The sequence below is a fragment of the Nicotiana tabacum genome, chromosome 7, assembly GCF_000715075.1.
Source record: "Nicotiana tabacum cultivar K326 chromosome 7, ASM71507v2, whole genome shotgun sequence".
Taxonomy (NCBI): domain Eukaryota; kingdom Viridiplantae; phylum Streptophyta; class Magnoliopsida; order Solanales; family Solanaceae; genus Nicotiana; species Nicotiana tabacum.
Genome location: NC_134086.1, coordinates 119,683,088 through 119,706,441, shown reverse-complemented (window position 1 = coordinate 119,706,441; position 23,354 = coordinate 119,683,088). Strand labels below are relative to the sequence as shown.

General features: G+C 38.1%; 1 protein-coding gene across 1 annotated transcript; it reads left to right on the top strand.

The window, feature by feature from the left end:
- The first annotated feature begins 8,329 nt into the window (after nt 1-8,329).
- LOC142161834 (uncharacterized) lies at nt 8,330-13,499 on the top strand. Its single transcript, XM_075217545.1, has 2 exons — nt 8,330-8,602; nt 11,374-13,499. The coding sequence occupies exon 2, from the start codon at nt 12,281-12,283 to the stop codon at nt 13,421-13,423; it is 1,143 nt and encodes a 380-aa protein (XP_075073646.1). The 5' UTR covers nt 8,330-8,602; nt 11,374-12,280; the 3' UTR covers nt 13,424-13,499.
- The last annotated feature ends 9,855 nt before the right edge of the window (nt 13,500-23,354 follow it).

The window sequence follows — 23,354 nt, the reverse complement described above, 5'->3', positions numbered from 1 at the left end:
TTCCAATACATAAACTAATATCCTAAAGGTTCAATTCATATCCTAAAGGTTCAACTCATATCCACAAAAGTTCAAGTCATATCCTAAAATTTCAATTTATAAACTAAAATTCCAATACATAAACTAAAAGTCCAATTCATATCCTAAAGGTTCAATTCATATCCTAAAGGTTCAACTCATATCCACAAAAGTTCAAGTCATATCCTAAAATTTCAATTTATAAACTAAAATTCCAATACATAAACTAAAAGTCCAATTCATATCCTAAATGTTCAATTCATATCCTAAAGGTTCAACTCATATCCACAAAAGTTCAAGTCATATCCTAAAATTTCAATTTATAAACTAAAATTCCAATACATAAACTAAAAGTCTAATTCATATCCTAAAGGTTCAATTCATATCCACAAAAGTTCAAGTCATATCCTAAAATTTTAATTTATAAACTAAAATTCAAATACATAAACTAAAAGTCCAATTCATATCCTAAATGTTCAATTCATATCCTAAATGTTCAACTCATATCCACAAAAGTTCAAGTCATATCCTAAAATTTTAATTTATAAACTAAAATTCCAATACATAATCCTAAAGGTGCAACTCTTAGGGTTTCTTCTCTTCAAACAATTTCTTCCCCAAATTAGTAGGTAAAACTAAATATTTTGGACTAAATGTATTAATAAGAACCCTAAAAATTGTAAATAATATATAACTTTGAACCCTAACATGGTTGAGCTAACTTTGAACCCTAACATGGAGAAATTAAACCCTAACATGGAGAAATTAACTTTGAACCCTAACATGGTTGAATAAATAATATATATAACTTTGAACCCTAACATGAAAAAATTAAACAAAATCACTGTATTTCGAAAAAAACAAAGAAACCTACCTTGGGAGTAGAGGTTGCCGGCGGTGGAGCTGCTACCGTCGGTGGTCGTCGGTGGCGGGTGGCGTCGCTGCTGCTGGGAGTCGGAGGGGGAGGGGTGGGTTTGAGTGTGAGAGAGAAAAGAGAGATTTTGGGGATTTTTCTATCCACTGCCAGCAACAGGGCTGTCACGACCCGGATTTCACACCCTCGAGAGCCGTGATGGCGCCTACTGGTGAAAGCTAGGCAAGCCAAATTATCCTAATTACTTAACCTTTTCCAGTTTAAACTATTATCAGTGATGAGTAGATATCATGCAAATAGCAAAAATAATTAAGCGGAAGACAAAATCTGACAACTTATCTTAATACAAAACTGCGGAAGTCTAAATACAACTCTACCCAGAATTTGGTGTCACAGCTTCACAGACGGTCTAAGAATACTACATACAAAGTCTGAAAGATAAAATGAACACTGTTTCTGAAATGAATAAAGGAAACAGGATAAAGGAAAGAATAGGAGGTACGCCAAGACCCGCGGACATCTGCAGGACTACCTCGTGTCGCCTGTGTTGGCTGAAGGCAACACCCTCATTGCGGTCCAAGCACTCCGGTATTAGCATCTGCACACAGTGCAGAGTGTAATATCAGCACAACCGACCTCATGTGCCGGTAATTGCCTAGCCTAACCTCGGCGAAGTAGTGACGAGGCTAAGACTAGACTACCAAATAAACCTGTGCAATATAGCATACAAAAATAATAGGAAACAGATAACAATGATGGCAACAATGATCAACCAGTGATATAAATATCATGCAACAAGAACACCATGAATGTTTCTTAACAAATAATAGATAAGTGCAATCAATTTATCAAGCCCTTCAAATATAAATCTTTCGCCAATAAATCCTTCAAGTAATAATCTCTAAGAAAATATGCTTTTCAATGAATATATTTCGAATATATTTCCTTTAAATAAATATCTTTCAAATAAGCATCTTTCGAATATAATTCTTTCGAGTAAAGGTCACTTTGTGACGCCTCATTCACTTAACATAAAGCAGAGTACAACTTCCAACCCAATAGGAAATCAACAAGAAAAGATAAAGTTATTTTTTAGAAATAATTTGATAAAGAAGATACCCTTTTCAATTAAAGTACAATATCCAATGAATCATTACTTTTAATATGAGAAATCAATAAATCAAAACATAGCAGAAAATCCTTTTTAGGTAAAGTACAACCTAAAACGGTTTAAGGAAAATTTAGTTGAGAAATTAATTGAGTTAAAAATGTAACAATTGTTGAAATTTGGAGTATTGACCATATAAAAAAAAGGTAAAAGCAGAATATTAAGAGAATTATAAAGGGATCAAAATCCAACCACTAACAAGAATAAGAAAAACAATGGCAGATTTCACTTTCTTTTCACATCTTGTTGCAGGCGTGCAACCCGATCCCATTTCCTATATCTCGTGGCAGGCGTGCCACCCGCTCCTATTTCATGTATCTCGTGGTAGGCGTACCACCCGCTCCCATTTCATTATATCTTGTGGTAGGCGTACCACCTGCTCCCATTTCATTATATCTTGTGGTAGGCGTACCACCCGCTCCCAGTTACAAGCCAACAATAATCACAAGGAATCCCGGCAAGGGAAAAAAGCAATATAACAACTTCCCGGCAAGGGAACAATGATATTTCAACAACATCCCGGCAAGGGAATAATACTATCAAAACAAACATCCCGGCAAGGGAACAATAATATCAAACAAACATCCCGGCAAGGGAACAATGGTGATAATAACATATGAAGCGCAATAAACTACAACAGAGTCATAACAATTATAATACAAGACTCACGGGCATGCTTGACACCAACGTATAGATACTCGTCATCATGCATATACATCGTACTCCACAATTAACATGTAACAAATAAGACACAACTCATAATCCCTGAAGCTAAGGTTAGACTAAACACTTACCTCGCTTTGAAACTCATTCAAAATTCCAACAAGCCATTGCCTAGCAAATTCGTGCCCGAAATTCTCAAATCTAGTCATAAACAATTCGATTCAGTCAATAAAAATTATAGGAATTAATTCCATATGAAATTCTACATTTTCCATTAAAAATCCGAAATTGCACTAAATATTCTCCCGTGGGACCCACAACTCGGAACGCGACAAAAATTATGGAATATGAAACCTCATCCAACCACGAGTCTAACCATACCAAAATTACTAAATTTCGATAACATTTCGACCCTCAAATCCTCAAATCTATCCGAGAGAGTTTTCAAACTTTTCCAACTAAATTCATAGATTTAATATCAAAACTAGTAATAGATTTGGGTAATCTAACCAAAATTAAGTTAAGAACAATTACCTCGTTGTTTTCTCTGAAAATCTCCCGAAAATTGCTTAGTGCATTAGCTAATATTATATCGAATATAGCTTATATATATACATATATTAATTGATATAAGTCGAGACATTTTAATTTATTGTTAATATATATATAGGTTATAAGTCGATGAATCAAATTACAAGTGTATCAATACCTAAAAGAACCTGTCCCTGTGTTCCGAGCGTTTCATGTTCTTTTATATATATATATATATATATATATATATATATATATATATATATATATATATATATATATATATATACACACGCACACTTCGTAGTACTGCTTAACTGCATATAACATGTTAGAGTATATTTTAGTCTATTAATCCTTTGTATTATAAAAGTGTTAGCGGGTTACATTTATATTATTTAGATAGTAAATACAAAAGTGATTTTTAATTTTGACCATTGTTGACCTGAAAAGAGACCAACTTTGATCGCTAAATATACAAAAATTTAAATTAGCGATCAAAGTTGGTCGCTAAATTTAAATTAGATTTATTTATATTTTATATAATATTTAAAATAATAATATAATTGTTAAACGTTAGAACTTGGTCCCAGATTAGCGACCAAAATTGGTCTCTATTTTCGTAAGCGACCAACTTTGGTCGCTAAATTTGAATTATATTTTTTTATATTTTATAATTTTTTTTAAATAAAAATATAATTATTAAAATTTTATAATTGGGTCCCATTTTAGCGACCAAAGTTGGTCGCTATCTGCTTACCCCTTAATTAGCGACCAACTTTGGTCGCTAATTTAAGTTATATTTATTTATATTTTATAATTTTTTAAAAATAATATTATAATTATTATAATTATATAAGTGGGTCCCCCTGTAGCGACCAACGTTGGTCGCTAATCTCAGTATACCTTTGACCAAGCAAGTCTGACCAGTCCAGTCAATATTTTGACAAAAGTAGCGACCAAGTAGCGACCAACCTTGATCGCTAATGTATATCAAATAATTATTTTATTATTTTCGACTTTGGTCACTTTTCTTGACAGACCAACTTTGGTCGCTAAAGTTTGGTCGCTTTTTTCTGGAATTCTAGTAGTGCGTATCAGACGCCTCAACCTTTTTATTCAATTGAGCCTGCAAGTCATGAATATTTGAGCCAAATTGGTCTATCTCTTGCTTGATCTCAATTCTTCTTTCTATCAGCTGTTCTGCCATATTTAAAAGACCATCACGGAGAAATCCTTAAAATTTTATTAGTTGAGCTTGTTCCTCTAACCAAGATTGGCTTACTATATCTGCTTCTTCAAAGTTATCTTCTTCTAAGAACTCAGTCTCTTCGTCTAGTTGAGGTTCTTCTTGAAAATTGACCATTAATTCTTCCATTCTAACATACAGTACTTTGTTTTCTAAGGCAATCTTTTCATTTTGCTCAATTATTTGCCTCACCATGTCCATAATACGGGCATCACATTCCATATCCTCCACTTTATTACTCCAATCAAACTCATAAATATTATTAGAAAAATCATAATAAGGGATCAGAGAAGGGTAAAAACAATTAGGACAACCATCCCAATGGCCACCTTGAAACACACACACATTACAGAAATTTCACTCATAAAATTAAAATTCACAATTTTCCTCCACAATATGGAATGGATCACCATAATAAAAATAACCAATATTCGACAAATTCTCATTCTAAGATGCCATGTAAAAAAACAATTAAAAAAGTACTACGCTAAACTAAAATTTAAAAACTTGAATAGATAAAAATAAAAGTCTAATCTAGCAAAACAGTCAATTTCAAAGTCTCCGGCAACGGCGCCAAAAATTTGTTGCTCCCAAATGCACACGCAAGTATACGTGGTCGTACAAGTAATATAGGATTATATGTCCAGAAATTATACTATTAGTGACTTGTGATTAACTATTTACTAAATTAAATTAAGACAATTAATCAATTCAAACGATTTTCTAAAGATTATTCAGTACAACTAGTCTATAGTCGAAAACTAAGAAATTAAAGAAAATACATCGGCAATCTTAGAGACGAATTCAATGGAAAAAATATTCCAGAGCTATGGGTTAGCTAACAATTCCGTTGAGTTTTTCACTTAGATTGTCGAATTAATTTATCTGATTTATTGATTGATAAGGTTAATATTACTCGTTGTATTCTTCCGAAGTACTACTCGCATATTCAAGCTAACCTAATGCCTATACTCCTATGAAATTAGGATTAACAAGAACACATTAATAATTCATGTATAATAACCAAGCAAGGCGATTAGGTATTGTAAGCACGTGATTTTTGCCCTATATGAGAATTACTCCCAAAAAATTCAAAAAATAAAATGATTTTTCTTGGTGTGCCATTTTGTGATATTTTGTGACATTTTGAATAATTATTTGTATTTGTCTGTGCGTGTTTATTTGATAAATTAATAAAAAATACAAAAATATGTCGCATTTTGCATGTAGGATTTAATTCTATAGTTGTTAGTAATTAAATTTGTTTTACAAAAATTTAAAAATTACAAAAATAAGCATCGTTTGCATTTTTAGCATTTAATGTCCAAATATACAATTTTATGCTTAATTAATACTTAATTGTGCGTTAATTGTTATTGGGAGTTAATTTGCGCTTTTATAACTTAATTTAATTCTTAATAATAGTTTAAGTATTTTTATAATTTAGTTTTAGAGAAATAAAAGAAGAAAAGAAAGCAAAAATATAAAGAAAGTCGGAATTAGGCCTCTTCTTCAATTTCAAGCCACAAGCCCAAAAAATGGCCCAATCTTCCCTACGACCCAGTCCATTTCGAACTGGGTCGACCCAGTCCATAACCCAAAAGACTCAAACCCCATTTGTCTTTCATTTTTACAAAACAAAAACAAAACAAAAAAAAAAAGAAAGAAAAAACCCTAAAAGACCTAAGTCATCCGCCCCCCCCCCCACCTTTGCTTCTTCTTCTCCAAGTTTCTCCCTAGCATCAATGGCTTCCCTTCCATCCTCCTCACTGCACACACACACATGTCGTCTCCAAGCTGCCCTCCCATGAACAACCTCAGAAACCATGAACGACCTCAAAAACCACCAACGCGACTTCATCCTTCTCGCCGTGTCGCGTCGTTTTTTTTACTGTTGCTGCACCCTTTTCTCGACACATCTGCTGCTTCAGTGATTTCCATGGCCGTGCTTTAGTTCCTGGACAACTACGCAGTCGATGCCTTGTCGCCGCTACAGCTCCGCTCGTTGCCATGGCTGCTGTCGCGACTGCGTCTTCTCTTCGTCGCCGGTTGTCGCAGCTACTCCCTCCATCGTGCTGCTGCCGATGCTGCTGCTTCTGTTTCAATCAAATGACCAAACGAACACAGCCATGGACGAGCTTCGACGTCGACCATGTCGTCGTCCATGGCTGTCCGCGACGTGTTGCTGCCTTCGCTGCCGGATTGCTGCTGCCGATGCCGTGTTGCCGCTACTGCTGCCACTGCTGCCCGTTTTCTTCTTCGCAGCTGCTCCATCGCGGCTGACCATGGACGAGCTTGCTCGTCGCTGCTGCGTTTTCTTCATCTTTCACTGATGCTTGTTGCTTCGTCGTCTTCAAGTCCGTTTATGTCCAAGTTTCGTTGGTTTCGTTTAGAGTTCGTTCGATGTTCGTCATTGGTCATTTACGGTTAGTTGTTCTAAGTTTATTTTCATCCATAATTTGTTTGATATTTTCAGATTTGAAATTAGTATAAGTTTGTTTCATTTTTCATATTTATTTTTAGATAAAAATGGTTAGTTTAATTATATTGTTGATAGATTTGAATTGAAGATTCAATTAAATTATTTTTTCAGTTTGAGAAGATTTAGTTTTAATATAGAAAAGTGTTAGCTTAAATCGTTTAAATCCGTTGATTGTTGTTAATATAGATTTAATTCGTGTTTCATCTTGTTTGAAGTTCGTTTTTAATTCAGTGATTTAATGTGAAGTTATGTTTTGGTTTTAATTTTTGGATCATGCATATTTGTTATAATTTTGTTGGATTTAATTTAAAAAAAGATTAATTGATTATTTGAAGATTAATAATTTGAATATGTTTATTTGTTTTGTTTAAGTTTAATTCGAAGTTGAATAAAGCTTGTTTGTTATTGTTGTTAAAGTAGATTCATTCATGTTCCTACTTTGTTTGGATGATCTTGAATCCGAATTTTATATAGTTTGATTTCTTGTTTACCATTTATGATTATTGCTTGAATTGTTCTCATAATCTTGTTTAAAGTTTAATATAAGAATTGTTTGTTGTAATGTTGTTAGAGTTGATGTTAAGTTCAATATTATTGAATTTAAGAATCTGAATATACTTGTTTGATTGTTGTTGTTGTTTAAATCCGAAAATAGGTTTGTTGTTGCCAAAAATATTGTTCAATCAAATTTTGGTTGTTCTTGGTTGTTCAATTTATGTTCATATGATTTGTTGTTGAAATGTTGTTAAAATCATGTTCATGTGATATTGTTGTTATGATGTTCATCCATGTTCATATTGTTGTTTGAACATTGTTAGAAATTGATCATATTGACTATATTTTGGTTATGTTTGATTAAATGATGTGTTATAGCTGATGGGTAGTTTGGTAAATTTGTAATACGATCAGGGGTAGTTTGGTAATTTCAGTAAGGTTGGAAGGGGTAGTTTAGGAATTGTACATTTTGAAATTGTTTATTTGAAGCATGGGGGACAAAATGAAATGGGGTGGGTTGTGATATGATTATTTAATATAAAGGGGGGACAAGATTTAAATTAAAGGGGAATCTTGCATTATTTTAAATAAAGCATGGGGGACAAAATATAATGGGGTGGTGTGATATATTTATTTAATGTAATGGGGATGAGTGGGAAGATAATGGGTTTGGTAGAGAAAGGGATTGATTTGAATTGATTTATGGGATGGGATATATATATGTGAAGTCTTGAACATAAGAAAAAAAAATACAGACAGAAAAAAAGAGATTGAAAAAAAAAGCTGAACATTTATTCCGAAAAAAAACATTGAAACTCTCAAGAAAAGAAAAAACATACAAAGAAAAAAAATTTTGAAAATTAGAAGAGAAAGTAGTACACACCTGAGAAATATTCTGGTATACAGGTGTAGAAATTAAGGGTTGAAGATTAACTAGCCTTTCAAAAATCTGAAAATTTCCTTTGGTTTCTGTCCATTATTTTCGGCATTCCTGGATTTTATTTTGAATTTTTCAAAGCTGTCACTGGGATTTTCGTTGACTGGTTATTGCTGGTGATTGTTGCTGTTGCTGTGTTACGTATTACGTTGCTGACTTTCTTCTTCTTATATTGACAATATCAGGTACACAACTGTAATTTTGGCATTTTGTAAGCTGAAATGAAGAATGGAGTGTTAAATTTTTAATTTAGTTTAATTTAATTTTTGTATTGTATTTAGGTTATTCATGTATTATTATTCTGTAAATCACTGTCATCGGCATAACTAGGCATATTATAGCGACATATTAAATAACGCCTTTACCAGATTATTAGGAAATATATTTAAGCCTGATTATTAATTAAAACTGTTTAATAAAAAAAATAGAAGAAATAACGTAAAAATGGCGTTATTGAATCAGTTTGGCAAAAATTAACTAAGTTCCTTATTCAGAAGGTTTTTCATCAACGATAAGTTAATCCGAATCATGTAGTTAATTTCAGTTATAACATGAATTAGTTTGCAAACAAGTATTAGGACATGATGAATTAAAACAAAGTTAGTTAATGTTAAATTGTTTAAATTTTTAGAAATATGATTTAGTACTCAAGTTTTTATTTTTATTTCTTTCAATTTTCAGTATTTGCAAATAATTAGTTTCAATAAGCTTAAGTCTTACTAATAATTTGAATTTTAATCCAACTATGGGATAATTAGTTTTTTATTTTTTTTTATTTTTTTACTTTCCGATAATTCCATGTTGTATCTATGATTATAATTTTATTATTTTCTGCTAATATTTGTTTTTCCCTTCTATTTAATATGTCATTTTCAAGAATGTAGATATTGATTTTATATTTATAAAAAAACTTAGTAATAATAAAAAGGTAGTCATTAGGGATACTATTAAAGGAGTTCGCTAAAAATAAATAGATGTAAATAATACAAATGTATAGGATTCTCCATTCTCATTTATTTATTTAATTATTAAAAAAAAATTACTTAGAATTAGGGATGGATTGTTTAGTGAATTTCACTTCCTTCCCCAAAGATGATGACGCGTTAGACTCTTTAGGCGCGATTTAATTAATTTTACCTTCTTAAACTCGGATGCGCATTTCATGCGACCCAAATCTAAATCCTAAAACATCAAATAAAATATGTTTCGTATTGTGGGTGCATTTCATGTGACACAATCCAAAGATATGTTTTAAGCGATGTTCACATTCCTAAAAAATAATAATTATAATAATAAAGCGGTAAAAAGATAAAATTTGCACATGGTTCATAATTGTATTAAAAATCAGATAAATAAGCCGAATATAACAGTTGAGCGACCGTGCTAGAACCACGGAACTCGGGAATGCCTAACACCTTCTCCCGGGTTAACAGAATTCCTTATCCGGATTTCTGGTACGCAGACTGTAATATAGAGTCATTCTTTTCCTCGATTCGGGATTAAAATTGGTGACTTGGGACACCCTAAATCTCCCAAGTGGCGACTCTGAAATAATTAAACCAATCCCGTTTCGACTGTCCTTTAATTGGAAAAAACTCCCTACCCACCTCGCGGTGCCGGAAAAAGGAGGTGTGACAGCTCTGGCGACTCTGCTGGGGACTTAACCCAGAACCAGTGGTTCAGGGTTAGAAATTCGAGCTCATATAAATTGTTATATTTGGTTTTATCTGATTTTTACATGATTGAGCCTAATGTGCTAAATGCTGCTTTTACCGCTTTGATATTACGTGAACTGTGTATAAACTGTGCCGAAACCCATCTCCTCTCTGAGTCTTCTAAATCATGAAGAAGGGTGTACTTCGTACGACTTCTTTTCTGTATAGTGTCAAATCCCAATTTAGAACGAGGTTCGGACAAGTTGCTAAGCCGGTGAAGCTTCTGTATTCCCGGTACGCTACCCCCTCGGCTCGAGCTGTCCGCTCGGGTAAGCCAGGTCTAGAACAAACACCCAGGTTCTGAACCTAGTATAACAAAGCCACATGTCGGATCCCTAGTAGGAACGTTTGTTTGCATCACGTGCATCTGACTTTGGAGGCTCAACACAGGGGTTGAGTCTGTCTAGGACAGGTGCACCAAAAATGAAAATGACCATCCTGATGCATATTATTTGTTTTATGTGCATTTATTTGCTCGGTCTTGCATGTTGACCGGCTTCTGAGTCTCGGGAGTGTAAAAAGTAAAATAAAATAAAAATAGCAAGTAAAAGTTATTTGATTAATTTAGAAAAAATCAGTGTCCAAGTACTGTCGAAGTACTGCCGAATTTTTTTTTAAAAAAAAAAAAAACATATATATATTTTTACTTTTAGAATTGTTGGTTTGCCTAGAAAGCAGAAAGTGTGTAGGAATAAGTCTTCTATTTTAATTTGCTTTATTTAAAAAAAAAATGAAAAATGAAAATAGTTTTTTTTTATAAAAGGAAGTGGAAAAATTTGTTTGTTTTCAAAAAAAAAAAAAAAAAAAAATTAGTTAGTTTATAGCCTGAACTACGCGGGTATGATTCTCACCGGATGTGAGATCAGAGGCAAACCTCTTTGGTTTCGGCTCACCATATTCAAAAAAAAAAATCCAAAAATATTTAACATTACTCACTTCTTTAGAAAGTTTTTCTTTTAGACCTCAATTTTTTTTTTAAAAAAAATATATATTTCCTTTTAATCTCAAAATCCCAATTATTTGTTTAAAAGATATTCAAAATAAAATTCAAAAATATTTTTTCTGTAGTATTTCTTTCATAAATTCAGAATATTGGTTCAAAAATATTTCCTTTCTCCTTAAAAGTTTTTTTTCAAAAAAAAAAAATTATTAAAATCCAAAAAAATATTTCTTTAGAATATAGATAGTTTTTAAGTCAAATAAAAGTTTTTCCTTCTTTAATCACTATAATAAATGTGCAGGATGAGCACAAGTCAAAATGAACCATTCTCAGTGTGTAGCGAGGTCCCTTCGCAACTCCACATGTGGTGGAATGATATGGGAAAGGATAGTATAAAGATAGTGGAAAGAGTTTTGGGAGGTTTTGTCGATCTGTTGAATATCAAGCCAAGGACAGATATCATCGAGGCTCTAATACCGTTCTGGGACCCAACACGCAACGTGTTTCGTTTTGCTGACTTTGAACTTTCACCTACACTAGAGGAAGTCGCCGGATATGCGGGGTTGAATGGGAAACTAAGAGGGCAGTATTTACTTTCACCAAGACCAGTATCTCCGCACGCGTTCTTGGATTTACTAAGCATTAGTCGGAAGGTACAGAATGATGATTTGTCGAAGGGATGTTGTACTCTCCAATTCTTGTATCAACGGTACGGAATTCCTCAGGGTTTGGAAGAACCAAACCTCGGATTAATTCACACTGGGAACAGAATCAGGTGGGAAGCAAGACGTACTTTGGCATTTATCACAGCATTTCTGGGAATTGTGGTCTGTCCCCGCAAAGATAAAAAAATAGAGATAGGCCTTGTAGGGATGGCCGATGTTGCAATCAAAAGAACCGACAGTACTGTGGTTCCTTTGATTTTGTCTGAAATCTACCGAGCTTTAACTATATGCCGAGAAGGAGGCAAGTTCTTTCAGGGATGCAATCTGTTACTCCAGTTGTGGATGCAAGAACACCTCCATCACCGAGTGGGATACATGAACCACGGGTTGACTGAGAAAAACTGCATTAGCGGCTTTGAGAAACGAATGACAGGCGTCATATTTCCCGAAGGCGTCGAAGCATGGCTTGCACAATTGAGGTCAACAACAGCCGACCAAGTTGAATGGGCATTTGGGTAGTTGAATGATACTGAGGTAATATACATGGCGGCCGAGGAATGTCATGTTCTTTTGATGGGACTTCGTAGCATCCAACCATATGCTCCTCATCGGGTACTGCGCCAACTAGGAAGATTTCAGGTAATTCCCACTGATGAGGATCTAAGCAAGCACGCCATTGAGTTGAGTCCAGGAGTCGTGTTCCCCGAAGGAAAAATTAGAAAGTTGTGGCACGAATGTAGATTCCTTGAACCCAAGACTATGGTTCGAGAGCTGGCTAAGGGTGAGGTAGACCCAAAATACGATGTTTGGTTCGGGAAAAGGTTCCAGATTCGTCAGAGGCCTGCCAAAAGAGCTCACGTCCAACAATTTACGGATGATTCGCAGGAACAGTGGGGCTGGTTAGAGAGAGAGGAAGGCTACCGGGTTGAAATCGGGAAGCTGAAGCGACAAATTGAAAGACTTATGTTTGAAAACAACGTTCAGGTAGCCTCAGAGCAGGGTGAGAAGAACAAATTAGCCAAAGAAAACCAGGCACTGAAAGCCCGAATTCGCCAAGTCAGTAAGAGTGATAGCGACCGACAGAAACGTCGATCTGATGAAAGGTTGATAGCGGAATTGAGAAATCAAGTCAGCCAAAGCCGAGAAGACTTGGAGAGATCCCAGGCTTGTATAACAAGAATGCGGGTCAGGTGGGCTACAGTTACAACATCACGGAGAGAGCACCTATGGAAAGTAAAAAGGGACTATGAAATGAGTGTCGCGACATTGAGAGAGATAAACTCCATTCTCAATAATCGGGTCCTCAAACAAGCCCAGGATGCTAGAACATATAGAGAACACTACCATGAGTCGATAGCCCGGATGGAAGAACAAATGGAGAGGTTCCAAGAGCAGCTCATTGACAATACTCGAATATTGGGACTAAAGAATCAACGGATAGAACAGCTGTGCATAGAGAGGGATAGAATCAGGGGTAGGATCAATGATATAGGGCGCTATATCACCACAAAGTGCCTAACATGTGAAGAGATGCCTCGTGATGTCCTATTTGCCTCAATCATGGGTTATGTCCATCAGATCATGGAGGAACTAAAAAGCTTGCAAAGAAGCCTGGCCCCCAAGCCCGCGGAAAGGCCGAATGATGCCTCGCGGGCACCAAAATTCAAAGCTTTAATGTATCCCTAGTTCAATCTTGCACTTGTTTGTTTTTCGAGTCTGTTGTCTACCCATATGTTTTTTCCTTTTCTTCAAACATTCTCAAAAAAAAAAAAAAAAAAAAAATATATATATATATATATATATATATATATATATATATATATATATATATATATATAAAGTCTGTATTTTTTGTTTTTTCTGTGATGGCTTGTAATAGCATTATTTTTGAGTAATATAAAAAAAAAATATATTTGGTCTTATGGCACGAACTACGCTTGGTCTGATTCGTGCGGGGTCACGATACGTAGGCAATCTCTATAGGATTCGACCGTAATTAAAAAGAAAAAAAAGAAGAAAAAAAAAAAAAAGAGGAAGAATATATATTTGTCAGAGCAAAAATAAGCCGGGATGATGCATGCGGATCGGAGCAAAAGCATGTTAGAAATGATTAACTGCCTAGGAGCATTGCATCCCCCTAACGTGCAATTACAATATCTGTTAAGACTCTACCACTGACAAGTTTGTTGTTTTTTCATACCAATATCAGTTAGTTGTTAGAGCGTACTGGCACCGTACCATTATCAGACAAGATCAAAAGGTCCTATACCAGAAAGTATGACTGGGTCAGACAACAGCGTTGAGTCAGAAAAAACGGCCAATCAGATGCTGAAAGAAGCCCTGGAGAAAATGGAAAAAATGAGGCTAGAAATGAATGAAATGCAGATAGCCTTAGCTAGAGCCCAGAAGGGGCAAGAATTACCCGTTACTCCTACCCTCCAACCAACACACACGCCGGAATACCCTTCTCCCGGTCCTTCAACAAGTTTCCCAAGCCATCATTATTATCAGGGAAGAGAGGCTTATGATTCCCAAGCTCCACCACCCACTCAAAACCCTCCTCCACCAAATGTTCCCGTCTTTGTGGCACCTCCCCCAGCCCCATTGCACAGATCATCTAGTGAGCCATTGTTTCAGGCTCACGATACACAATACTACCCCCTGAACTCACATTCAAAGCACCCGAGCCACATACCTATAATCCCCACTTTGAGGTCCCGGCGGAGATTGAAAAGCCGGCTAAGAGCCCAGAGCAGGACGAGGTGATGCGGAAATTTAAAAGCCTGGAGCAATCCTTCAGGAACATACACGGGTTAGGTAACCAAGTCAGCGTGGCTTACAAGGATCTATGCCCTTTCCCTGACGTTCAATTACCAGCAGGGTTCAAAATGCCCAAGTTCGATTTATACGAAGGGCATGGTGATCCTATGGCACATCTACGAGGTTTTTGTAGCAAAATGAGGGGAGCAGGGGGCAAAGATGAGCTATTAATAGCTTACTTTGGCCAGAGTTTGAGCGGGTCGGCGTTAGAGTGGTATACAAGACAAGATCCGAGCAGGTGGTACACCTGGGATGACTTGGCACAGGCTTTCGCAGGACATTTCCAATACAACCTTGAGATAGTCCCAGACCGTCTCACATTGCTAAAGCTCGAGAAGAAACCCGGAGAGAGCTTCCGAGAATTTGGGTTCCGATGGAAAGAACAGGCAGCCAGAGTTGATCCCCCAATGAGAGAAGGAGAAATGGTGGATTACTTCTTACAAACTCTCGAGCCAACTTACTTTGGTCACTTGGTGACGTCAGTTGGCAAATCATTTAATGAAGTTGTGAAAATGGGAGGTATGATAGAAGAGGGACTTAAGTCTAATAAAATCCTGAGTTATTCGGCAATTAAGGCAACAACTCAGGCCATTCAGAGCGGCACGGGAGGTGCGCTAGGGAAGAAAAGGAGAGAGGAGGTCACGACATTAGAGGCCGACAATTGGTCCAGATCTAGAGGTCCTTCCCCTCATTACCAACCCAGACCCCATCGTCTAAACTACCCACACATTCCAAATTACCCTCCACAACCCTACTACCAACCACAAGAACAACATTTCACCGTCCATCAAGCCCAGACATACACCCAACCTCCGGTTCGCCCACAATGGCGCACGCCGGTTCCCCACAATACATACCCACCTCCACATAACACATACCCACCTCCACATAACACATACCCACCACCACAAAACACCTATCCACCACCAAGAGCCTACAGGAACCCTCCAGGGATGGGTTTCAGGGGAAATCCGGCCGCCAGAAATGAAAGATTGCAGAGGCAAAGAACTTTTACTGAGTTGGGGGAAACTTATATTGCCTTGTTCCACAAATTGAGGCAGTTGGGTTTATTAAATCCTGTTGAGCCTAGATTACCAAATCCCTTACCCCAAAATATGGATCACTCGGTAAGATGTGAATATTGTTCGGGAGCTCCCGGACATGATACCGAGAAATGTTGGAGGCTGAAACATGCAATACAAGATCTTATTGATACCAACAAGATCGAGGTACAGGCACCGGAGGCACCTAACATTAACCAGAACCCATTGCCAAAGCACCCTGAAGCCCACATGATCGAGCTTGTGCACGAAGTAGGGGAGCCGAAGAAACCCCCACAGACAGTGATGATGATCCGTGCCACTCCAAAAGAAAAATCGATCAATGAGGAAGCAGGGGTACAGTTGAAGGGGGAAGATGTCAAGCCAGTGGTGATATTGGGGAAGAATCCATCTGCCGCTACAAGGAAACCAGAACCAGCCAAGTTGGTAATAACGGGAGCATCATCTACACCCGTGGTTGTTGTGAAAGGGGTCTGCAGGGAACTGGTCATCATAAAACCAGTAGTCCAAACACCAATGATTGATAGCAAGGCTGTGCCTTGGAAGTATGAGAAGGCAGTGGTGATGTACAAGGGACAACAAGTGGAGGAGAATAGTTGTGAGGCGCAGGGACTGACTCGATCAGGACGGTGTTTTGCTCCGGCGGAGTTGAGAAGACCCAATCCAGCTGCAATAAAGAAACCTGTGTCAGAAGAAGAAGCTGAGGATTTCTTAAAGAAGATGAAAGTGCAGGATTACTCCGTGGTCGAACAGTTGAAGAAAACACCAGCCCAGATCTCACTGCTATCATTATTAATCCATTCGGATGAACATCGTCGGGCCCTGATGAAGATACTGAATGAAGCTCATGTGCCCAATGAAATTTCTGTAAATCACCTGGAAACGATTGCCAACAAAATTTTCGAGGTGAACAGGGTAACATTTTCAGATGATGATCTGCCAGTGGAGGGCACGGAGCATAATAAAGCTCTCTACCTAACTGTCAAATGTGAAGATTCGGCAGTTACTCGGGCATTAGTGGATAACGGCTCAAGTGCCAATATTTGTCCATTATCCACCCTGAACCAATTGAAGATCGACCACGGAAGAATCCAAAAGAATAGCATTTGCGTCCGAGGATTTGACGGAAATGGAACAGCCACCGTGGGGGATATTATACTTGAGTTGACCATCGGTCCAGTCCAGTTTACCATGGAATTCCAGGTATTAGATGCTACGGTATCTTATAACTTTCTGTTGGGACGTCCGTGGATCCATGCAGCCAAAGCAGTGCCATCCACCTTGCATCAGATGGTCAAGTTCGAGTGGGATAGACAAGAGGTCGTATTGCATGGCGAGGACACTGCGTGCACCGTAGGAGGCGCCATTGTACCCTTCATAGAGACTAATGATGACAAAGGTCCCTGGGTCTACCAGATTTTTGATGCAGTGTCGGCAAACAAGATCCCCGAGGGTGAAATCATTCAGCATCCTAGGATAGCTTCCGCAACGGTTATGATGGTTTCAGAAATGCTAGGTAATGGGTTTATGCCAGGAAAAGGCTTGGGAGCTGAACTTCAGGGAATTGTTCAACCTGTTTCCTTGCCCAAGAATTTGGAGACCTTTGGGTTGGGGTTCAAACCGACTGCGGCAGATGTAAAACGAGCTCGGAAAATGAAGAAGAAAGTTTGGTTTCTTCCCAAACCTGTGCCACGTCTCTCAAGATCTTTTGTTAGAGCAAGCGCCAAGGGGTCACCAGTCCCGAAAGTTCTCGGGCGATTGATTGGGATTGACGGGGATCTGAATCAGAGTTTCGAAAGATTGTTCACTAATGTCAATATGGTAGAAGTCGGAGAGGGTTCCAGTGGAACAGACATACAGTTTATGGGGCCTGAAGCCAAAACCAACAATTGGACGGTTACTCCTCTTCCTACTCGGGGAGAGTCCTGGTAGTAGGCTTTGATTTTTGCTTTTTTATTTTTCGGATTATTTAGGGTGTAATCCAAATCTCATTTTATCTTGTAAAAGTGTGAACCCTGTTATCCCGCATTTTAATAAAACTCTTTTCTTGTCTCATTTTAATTTTGTTTTATTCTTTTCTCTTTCTGAACAGTTCTCTTTTTACTGGTTCTAATGACATGGCATGCACGACGGATCTTCGACCTAGTCTAATAAATCAATCTGACTCTGATTTAATGATACAAGAGATCGATTATGAGTCTGAATATGATGAGGATAAAGCCTTCGAGGAAATAAACCGAGAACTATGCCAATTTGAAGAGAAACCCAAGCCTAATCTGAATGACACCGAGGCTGTAAATCTAGGGGATGCGGATAATGTCCGAGAAACCAAAATCAGCATCCACATTGAGCCTGGCATCAGGGAAGAATTAATCAAAGCACTCATTGAGTTTAAAGATATTTTTGCATGGTCATATGACGACATGCCGGGTTTAAGCACCAAGCTAGTGGTTCACAAATTGCCCATTGACCCGGCCTGTCTTCCTGTCAAGCAGAAACTGAGGAAGTTCAAAACAGATATGAGTGTGAAGATTAAAGAAGAAGTAACCAAGCAGCTGCAAGCAAAGGTTATTCGGGTCTCTCGATATCCTGATTGGTTGGCTAATGTAGTGCCAGTACCAAAGAAAGATGGGAAGATCAGGGTATGCGTCGACTACCGTAATCTGAACAGGGCAAGCCCAAAGGATAACTTTCCATTGCCCAATATCCATATCTTGATCGACAATTGCGCCGGGAAAGAAATCGGCTCCTTTGTGGATTGCTACGCTGGGTATCATCAGATTTTGATGGATGAAGAAGATGCAGAGAAAACAGCTTTCATTACGCCATGGGGGACTTATTGTTATCGGGTAATGCCATTCGGTTTGAAGAACGTTGGGGCAACGTACATGAGAGCAATGACTACTGTGTTCCATGATATGATACATAAAGAGATCGAAGTGTACGTAGATGATGTGATCATCAAATCCAAGCGTCAGGAAGACCACGTAGCAGACCTTAGGAAGTTTTTCCAAAGACTTCGAAGGTACGACATTAAGCTCAACCCAGCCAAATGTGCATTTGGTGTTCCATCTGGAAAGCTGTTAGGATTTATCGTCAGTCGGCGAGGCATTGAGTTGGATCCGTCAAAGATCAAATCCATCCAGGAATTGCCGCCACCGAGGAACAAAACAGAAGTAATGAGTCTGTTGGGAAGGTTGAACTATATCAGCAGATTCATCGCTCAGCTCACAACAACTTGTGAACCCATCTTTCGATTGTTGAGGAAAGATGCCGCGATAGAATGGACGGCAGAATGTCAGAAGGCATTTGACCAGATCAAAGGTTATTTATCTAATCCACCTGTATTGGTTCCACCTGAGTCGGGGAGGCCATTAATCCTTTATCTAACGGTCCTGGATCATTCGTTTGGTTGCGTGTTGGGTCAACACGACATCACAGGAAGAAAAGAGCAAGCCATCTATTATCTCAGCAAGAAGTTTACAGTCTATGAGAATAAGTACACTCAACTTGAGAAAACATGTTGTGCTCTAACTTGGGTAGCACAGAAGTTTAAGCATTATCTGTCGTCACATACTACATACCTTATTTCACGTCTGGATCCATTAAAGTATATTTTCCAGAAGCCTATGCCCACAGGAAGATTGGCAAAATGGCAGATATTACTCACAGAGTTCGACATTGTCTATGTGACGAGGACGGCCATGAAAGCTCAAGCATTGGCCGATCACTTAGCTGAGAATCCTATTGATGAAGAATACGAGCCTTTGAGGACGTATTTTCCTGATGAAGAAGTGATACATATAGAGGAGTTAGAACTGAATGAGGAGCCAGGGTGGAAGCTTTTCTTTGATGGGGCTGCTAATGCGAAAGGAGTTGGAGTAGGAGCAGTACTTATTTCAGAAACAGGACATCACTATCCTGTTACAGCTCAGCTACGTTTCTATTGTACTAACAACATGGCTGAATATGAGGCATGTATTTTGGGCCTACGATTGGCTGCAGACATGGATGTTCAGGACGTCTTGGTCTTGGGAGACTCGGACCTCCTAGTACATCAGATCCAGGGTGAATGGGAAACACGGGATTTGAAGCTTATACCATACCGACAATGTTTGCACGATTTAAGCAAGCGATTTCGATCAGTGGAGTTCAGACACATCCCGAGAGTTCACAATGAGGTTGCCGATGCTTTGGCCACTTTAGCATCGATGTTGCACCATCCAGACAAAATCCATGTTGACCCATTGTATATTCAGGTTCGTGATCAGCATGCCTACTGCAACATAATAGAAGAAGAAATGGATGGCGAGCCATGGTTTTATGATATCAAGGAATACCTCAGGATAGGAATATACCCGGAGCAGGCAACCGGAGATCAAAAGAGAGCCATTCGACGACTGGCAAATGGATTTTTCCTCAGTGGAGGAATGTTGTACAAAAGAACCCCAGATCTGGGATTGCTGAGATGTATTGATGCAGGTCAAGCCACGATAGTGATGACAGAGGTACATGCTGGAGTCTGTGGGCCCCATATAAGCGGATATGTGTTGGCAAAGAAGATTCTGCGAGCGGGATATTATTGGCTCACTATGGAGCATGATTGTATCAGTTTCGTACGAAAATGCCATCAGTGTCAGATACACGGAGATCTGATTCATTCTCCACCAACGGAATTGCATACAATGTCCGCACCATGGCCATTTGTAGCATGGGGCATGGATGTCATTGGGCCTATCGAGCCGGCAGCTTCGAACGGTCACAGGTTCATTCTGGTAGCCATCGATTATTTCACTAAGTGGGTTGAAGCCAAAACTTTTAAGTCTGTAACCAAGAAGGCAGTGGTGGATTTCGTCCATTCCCATATCATTTGTAGATTTGGGATCCCAAATATAATAATCACGGACAATGGTGCTAATCTTAACAGCAACTTGATGAGAGAAGTATGTGAACAGTTTAAGATTACACACCGTAATTCCACTCCGTATCGGCCCAAGGCGAATGGAGCAGTTGAGGCAGCCAACAAAAATATAAAAAAGATATTGAGGAAAATGATTGAAGGATCCAGACAATGGCATGAAAAGCTACCATTTGCGTTGTTAGGATACCGCACTACTGTTCGTACTTCAATAGGTGCGACTCCTTATTTGTTGGTATACGGAACCGAAGCAGTAATACCAGCAGAAGTTGAAATTCCTTCCCTTCGAATTATCGCTGAGGCCGGGATTGACGATGATGAATGGGTCAAAACCCGACTAGAGCAGCTGAGTTTAATGGATGAAAAAAGATTGGCAGCAGTATGTCATGGCCAGTTGTATCAAAAGAGAATGGCAAGAGCATACAATAAGAAGGTGCGCCCCAGAAAATTTGAAGTAGGGCAACAAGTATTGAAACGGATCCTCCCACATCAGATTGAGGCAAAAGGCAAGTTCGCCCCGAATTGGCAAGGGCCGTATATTGTGACCAGAGTATTATCCAATGGCGCTTTACGTCTGATGGATGTTGAAGGAAGATGCGTCGACATGGCTATCAATTCTGATGCAGTCAAAAGATATTATGTGTAATTTCTTTTGTTGTTTATTTGTTTGTTTGTACTTAGTGCTTATCGGATAATGAAATGACGGAGGCAATTCTTTCTTCTATCCAAACACTTTTAACCTTTGCTTTACCCCTTTGAGCCATACTTATCTTTTTATACCCCTCTCTTGGAATCATTAATGAAAAAATGTATGAAAAAAAAACTTTTTGAAGGTCGCAAGAAAACAAAGGAGTCAGTGAACTACGTTCGACCTGATTCCTCAAAGAGGATACGTAGGCGCCTCACGGCTCGGTCATAAGGTAATAAAATAAAAAAAAAAAAAAAAAAATCAAAAGAAAAATCCCCAAGTAAGAAAACTGGGGCAGAAATTATGTTTCTAAATTTTGAAAAAAAAAAAGTTTGATTCCAAGAGTTGTAATACTTTACCCATCAAAGTTATTTTGAATTTTATATCCTTTTCTTCTAAAACCTATATTGATATCCAAAAAAAAAAAAGACCTCCCGATCAGTATCCGAGAGGTGTTAAGATAGGCAAATGAAAACCAAGAATAAAACATCGGTCCCTGACTGAATGAGGATCATGAATTGAAAGAATTTATAGCCAAAAGAATTCCCGGTAGAGATAAATCTTATCGGCAACACTCCAATCCCAAGCTGAGAAAATAAGATGAGAGAGTCTTATCGGCGAAAACCTTCACAGGCGCCATAAGGCGACGTAAGCTGAGAAATACAAAATGAGAGAGTCTTATCGGTGAAAACCTTCACAGGCACCATAAGGCGACGGGAGTTGTGAGAAATGAGAGAGCCTTGTTAGTGAAAACCCCGCGAATGGCACTATAAGGCGACAAGATAGATTGACGGAAAAGATCCGTATTTTGCGAAGAATTGGGCACCTATTTATCCCCAGCAAGTGAAGACATCAGAAAGTTTGATCGACACAAATAGACTGGGTTGATTAATCCGGAATGCACAACATGATCATTGGAATCGGTTGTATCACCCAGATAAGTTCATTTTTTTGTTCAGAAAGATTTTCTCATTTTTCTATCTTTTCATTTCGTTGTTTAAAAGAATTTTTCTAGAAATTTATGTTTTAAGGAAGGTCTTTCAGAGCTTACTACCAGTTGCCAAAATGGTACAACATAAAAAGTGAAAAGGTCAGGCAAGAGACAAGGCAATAAGGCAAAAGACGTGGGTTGCTAGGCCGAATAATACTGTCCTAAAATGGCAAGGAAAGTACGGGGAAGAGCCGGAAAAAAAAATGTTGAGGAAATTGTAAGCCTAGTTCCAAGACGATCCCCAGAGTACTCCGACCGAATATCGACCAAGCTACGAGGTGGTCGGACAACACAGAAGGGGAAGGGAAGAAGGGAAAATTCATCTTCGGCAAAATAACCTCCAGAAATTTTTGAGATACAAAATGGTGAAGGGATAAATGGAAAAACCATCCCCAGCAGAATGTTATCCCCAGCAAATAACATCATCCCCAACAAGTTTTGAGAACGCCGAACAAGAATAAGGGAAAGGGAACAATCATCCCCATCAGGAGTGACATGACCATTCGCCATATTTCAAAAAAAAAAAAAAAAAAAAAAAACTAACTAAATTTTCTTTGATTTGAACAGGAAAATAAAGTGTTGATGATGGCCTAAAAATACGCCATAAGAGAGATCGCCAGAATTGGGGCATAAAATTTTCTGCCACAAGTGGAAATTTTCTCGGAGAATAGAGGAAACAAATTCAAATTATTCTTTACCAATTAGGCACCCACCAGTATAATGCGGGAATACATTTCTGTCTTTTCATTTCATGTTCTAGGTCACCCACCAGTAAAATGCGGGAATACATTTAAGTTCTAGGTCGCCCACCAGTAGAATGCGGGAATATATTTCAGTTCTAGGTCGCCCACCAGTAAAATGCGGGAATACATTTCAGTTCTAGGTCGCCCACCAGTAAAATGCGGGAATACATTTAAGTTCTAGGTCGCCCACCAGTAAAATGCGGGAATACATTTAAGTTCTAGGTCGCCCACCAGTAAAATGCGGGAATACATTTAAGTTCTAGGTCGCCCACCAGTAAAATGCGGGAATACATTTCAGTTCTAGGTCGCCCACCAGTATAATGCGGGAATACATTTCAGTTCTAGGTCGCCCACCAGTATAATGCGGGCATACATTTCAGTTTTCCATTTCTAGGT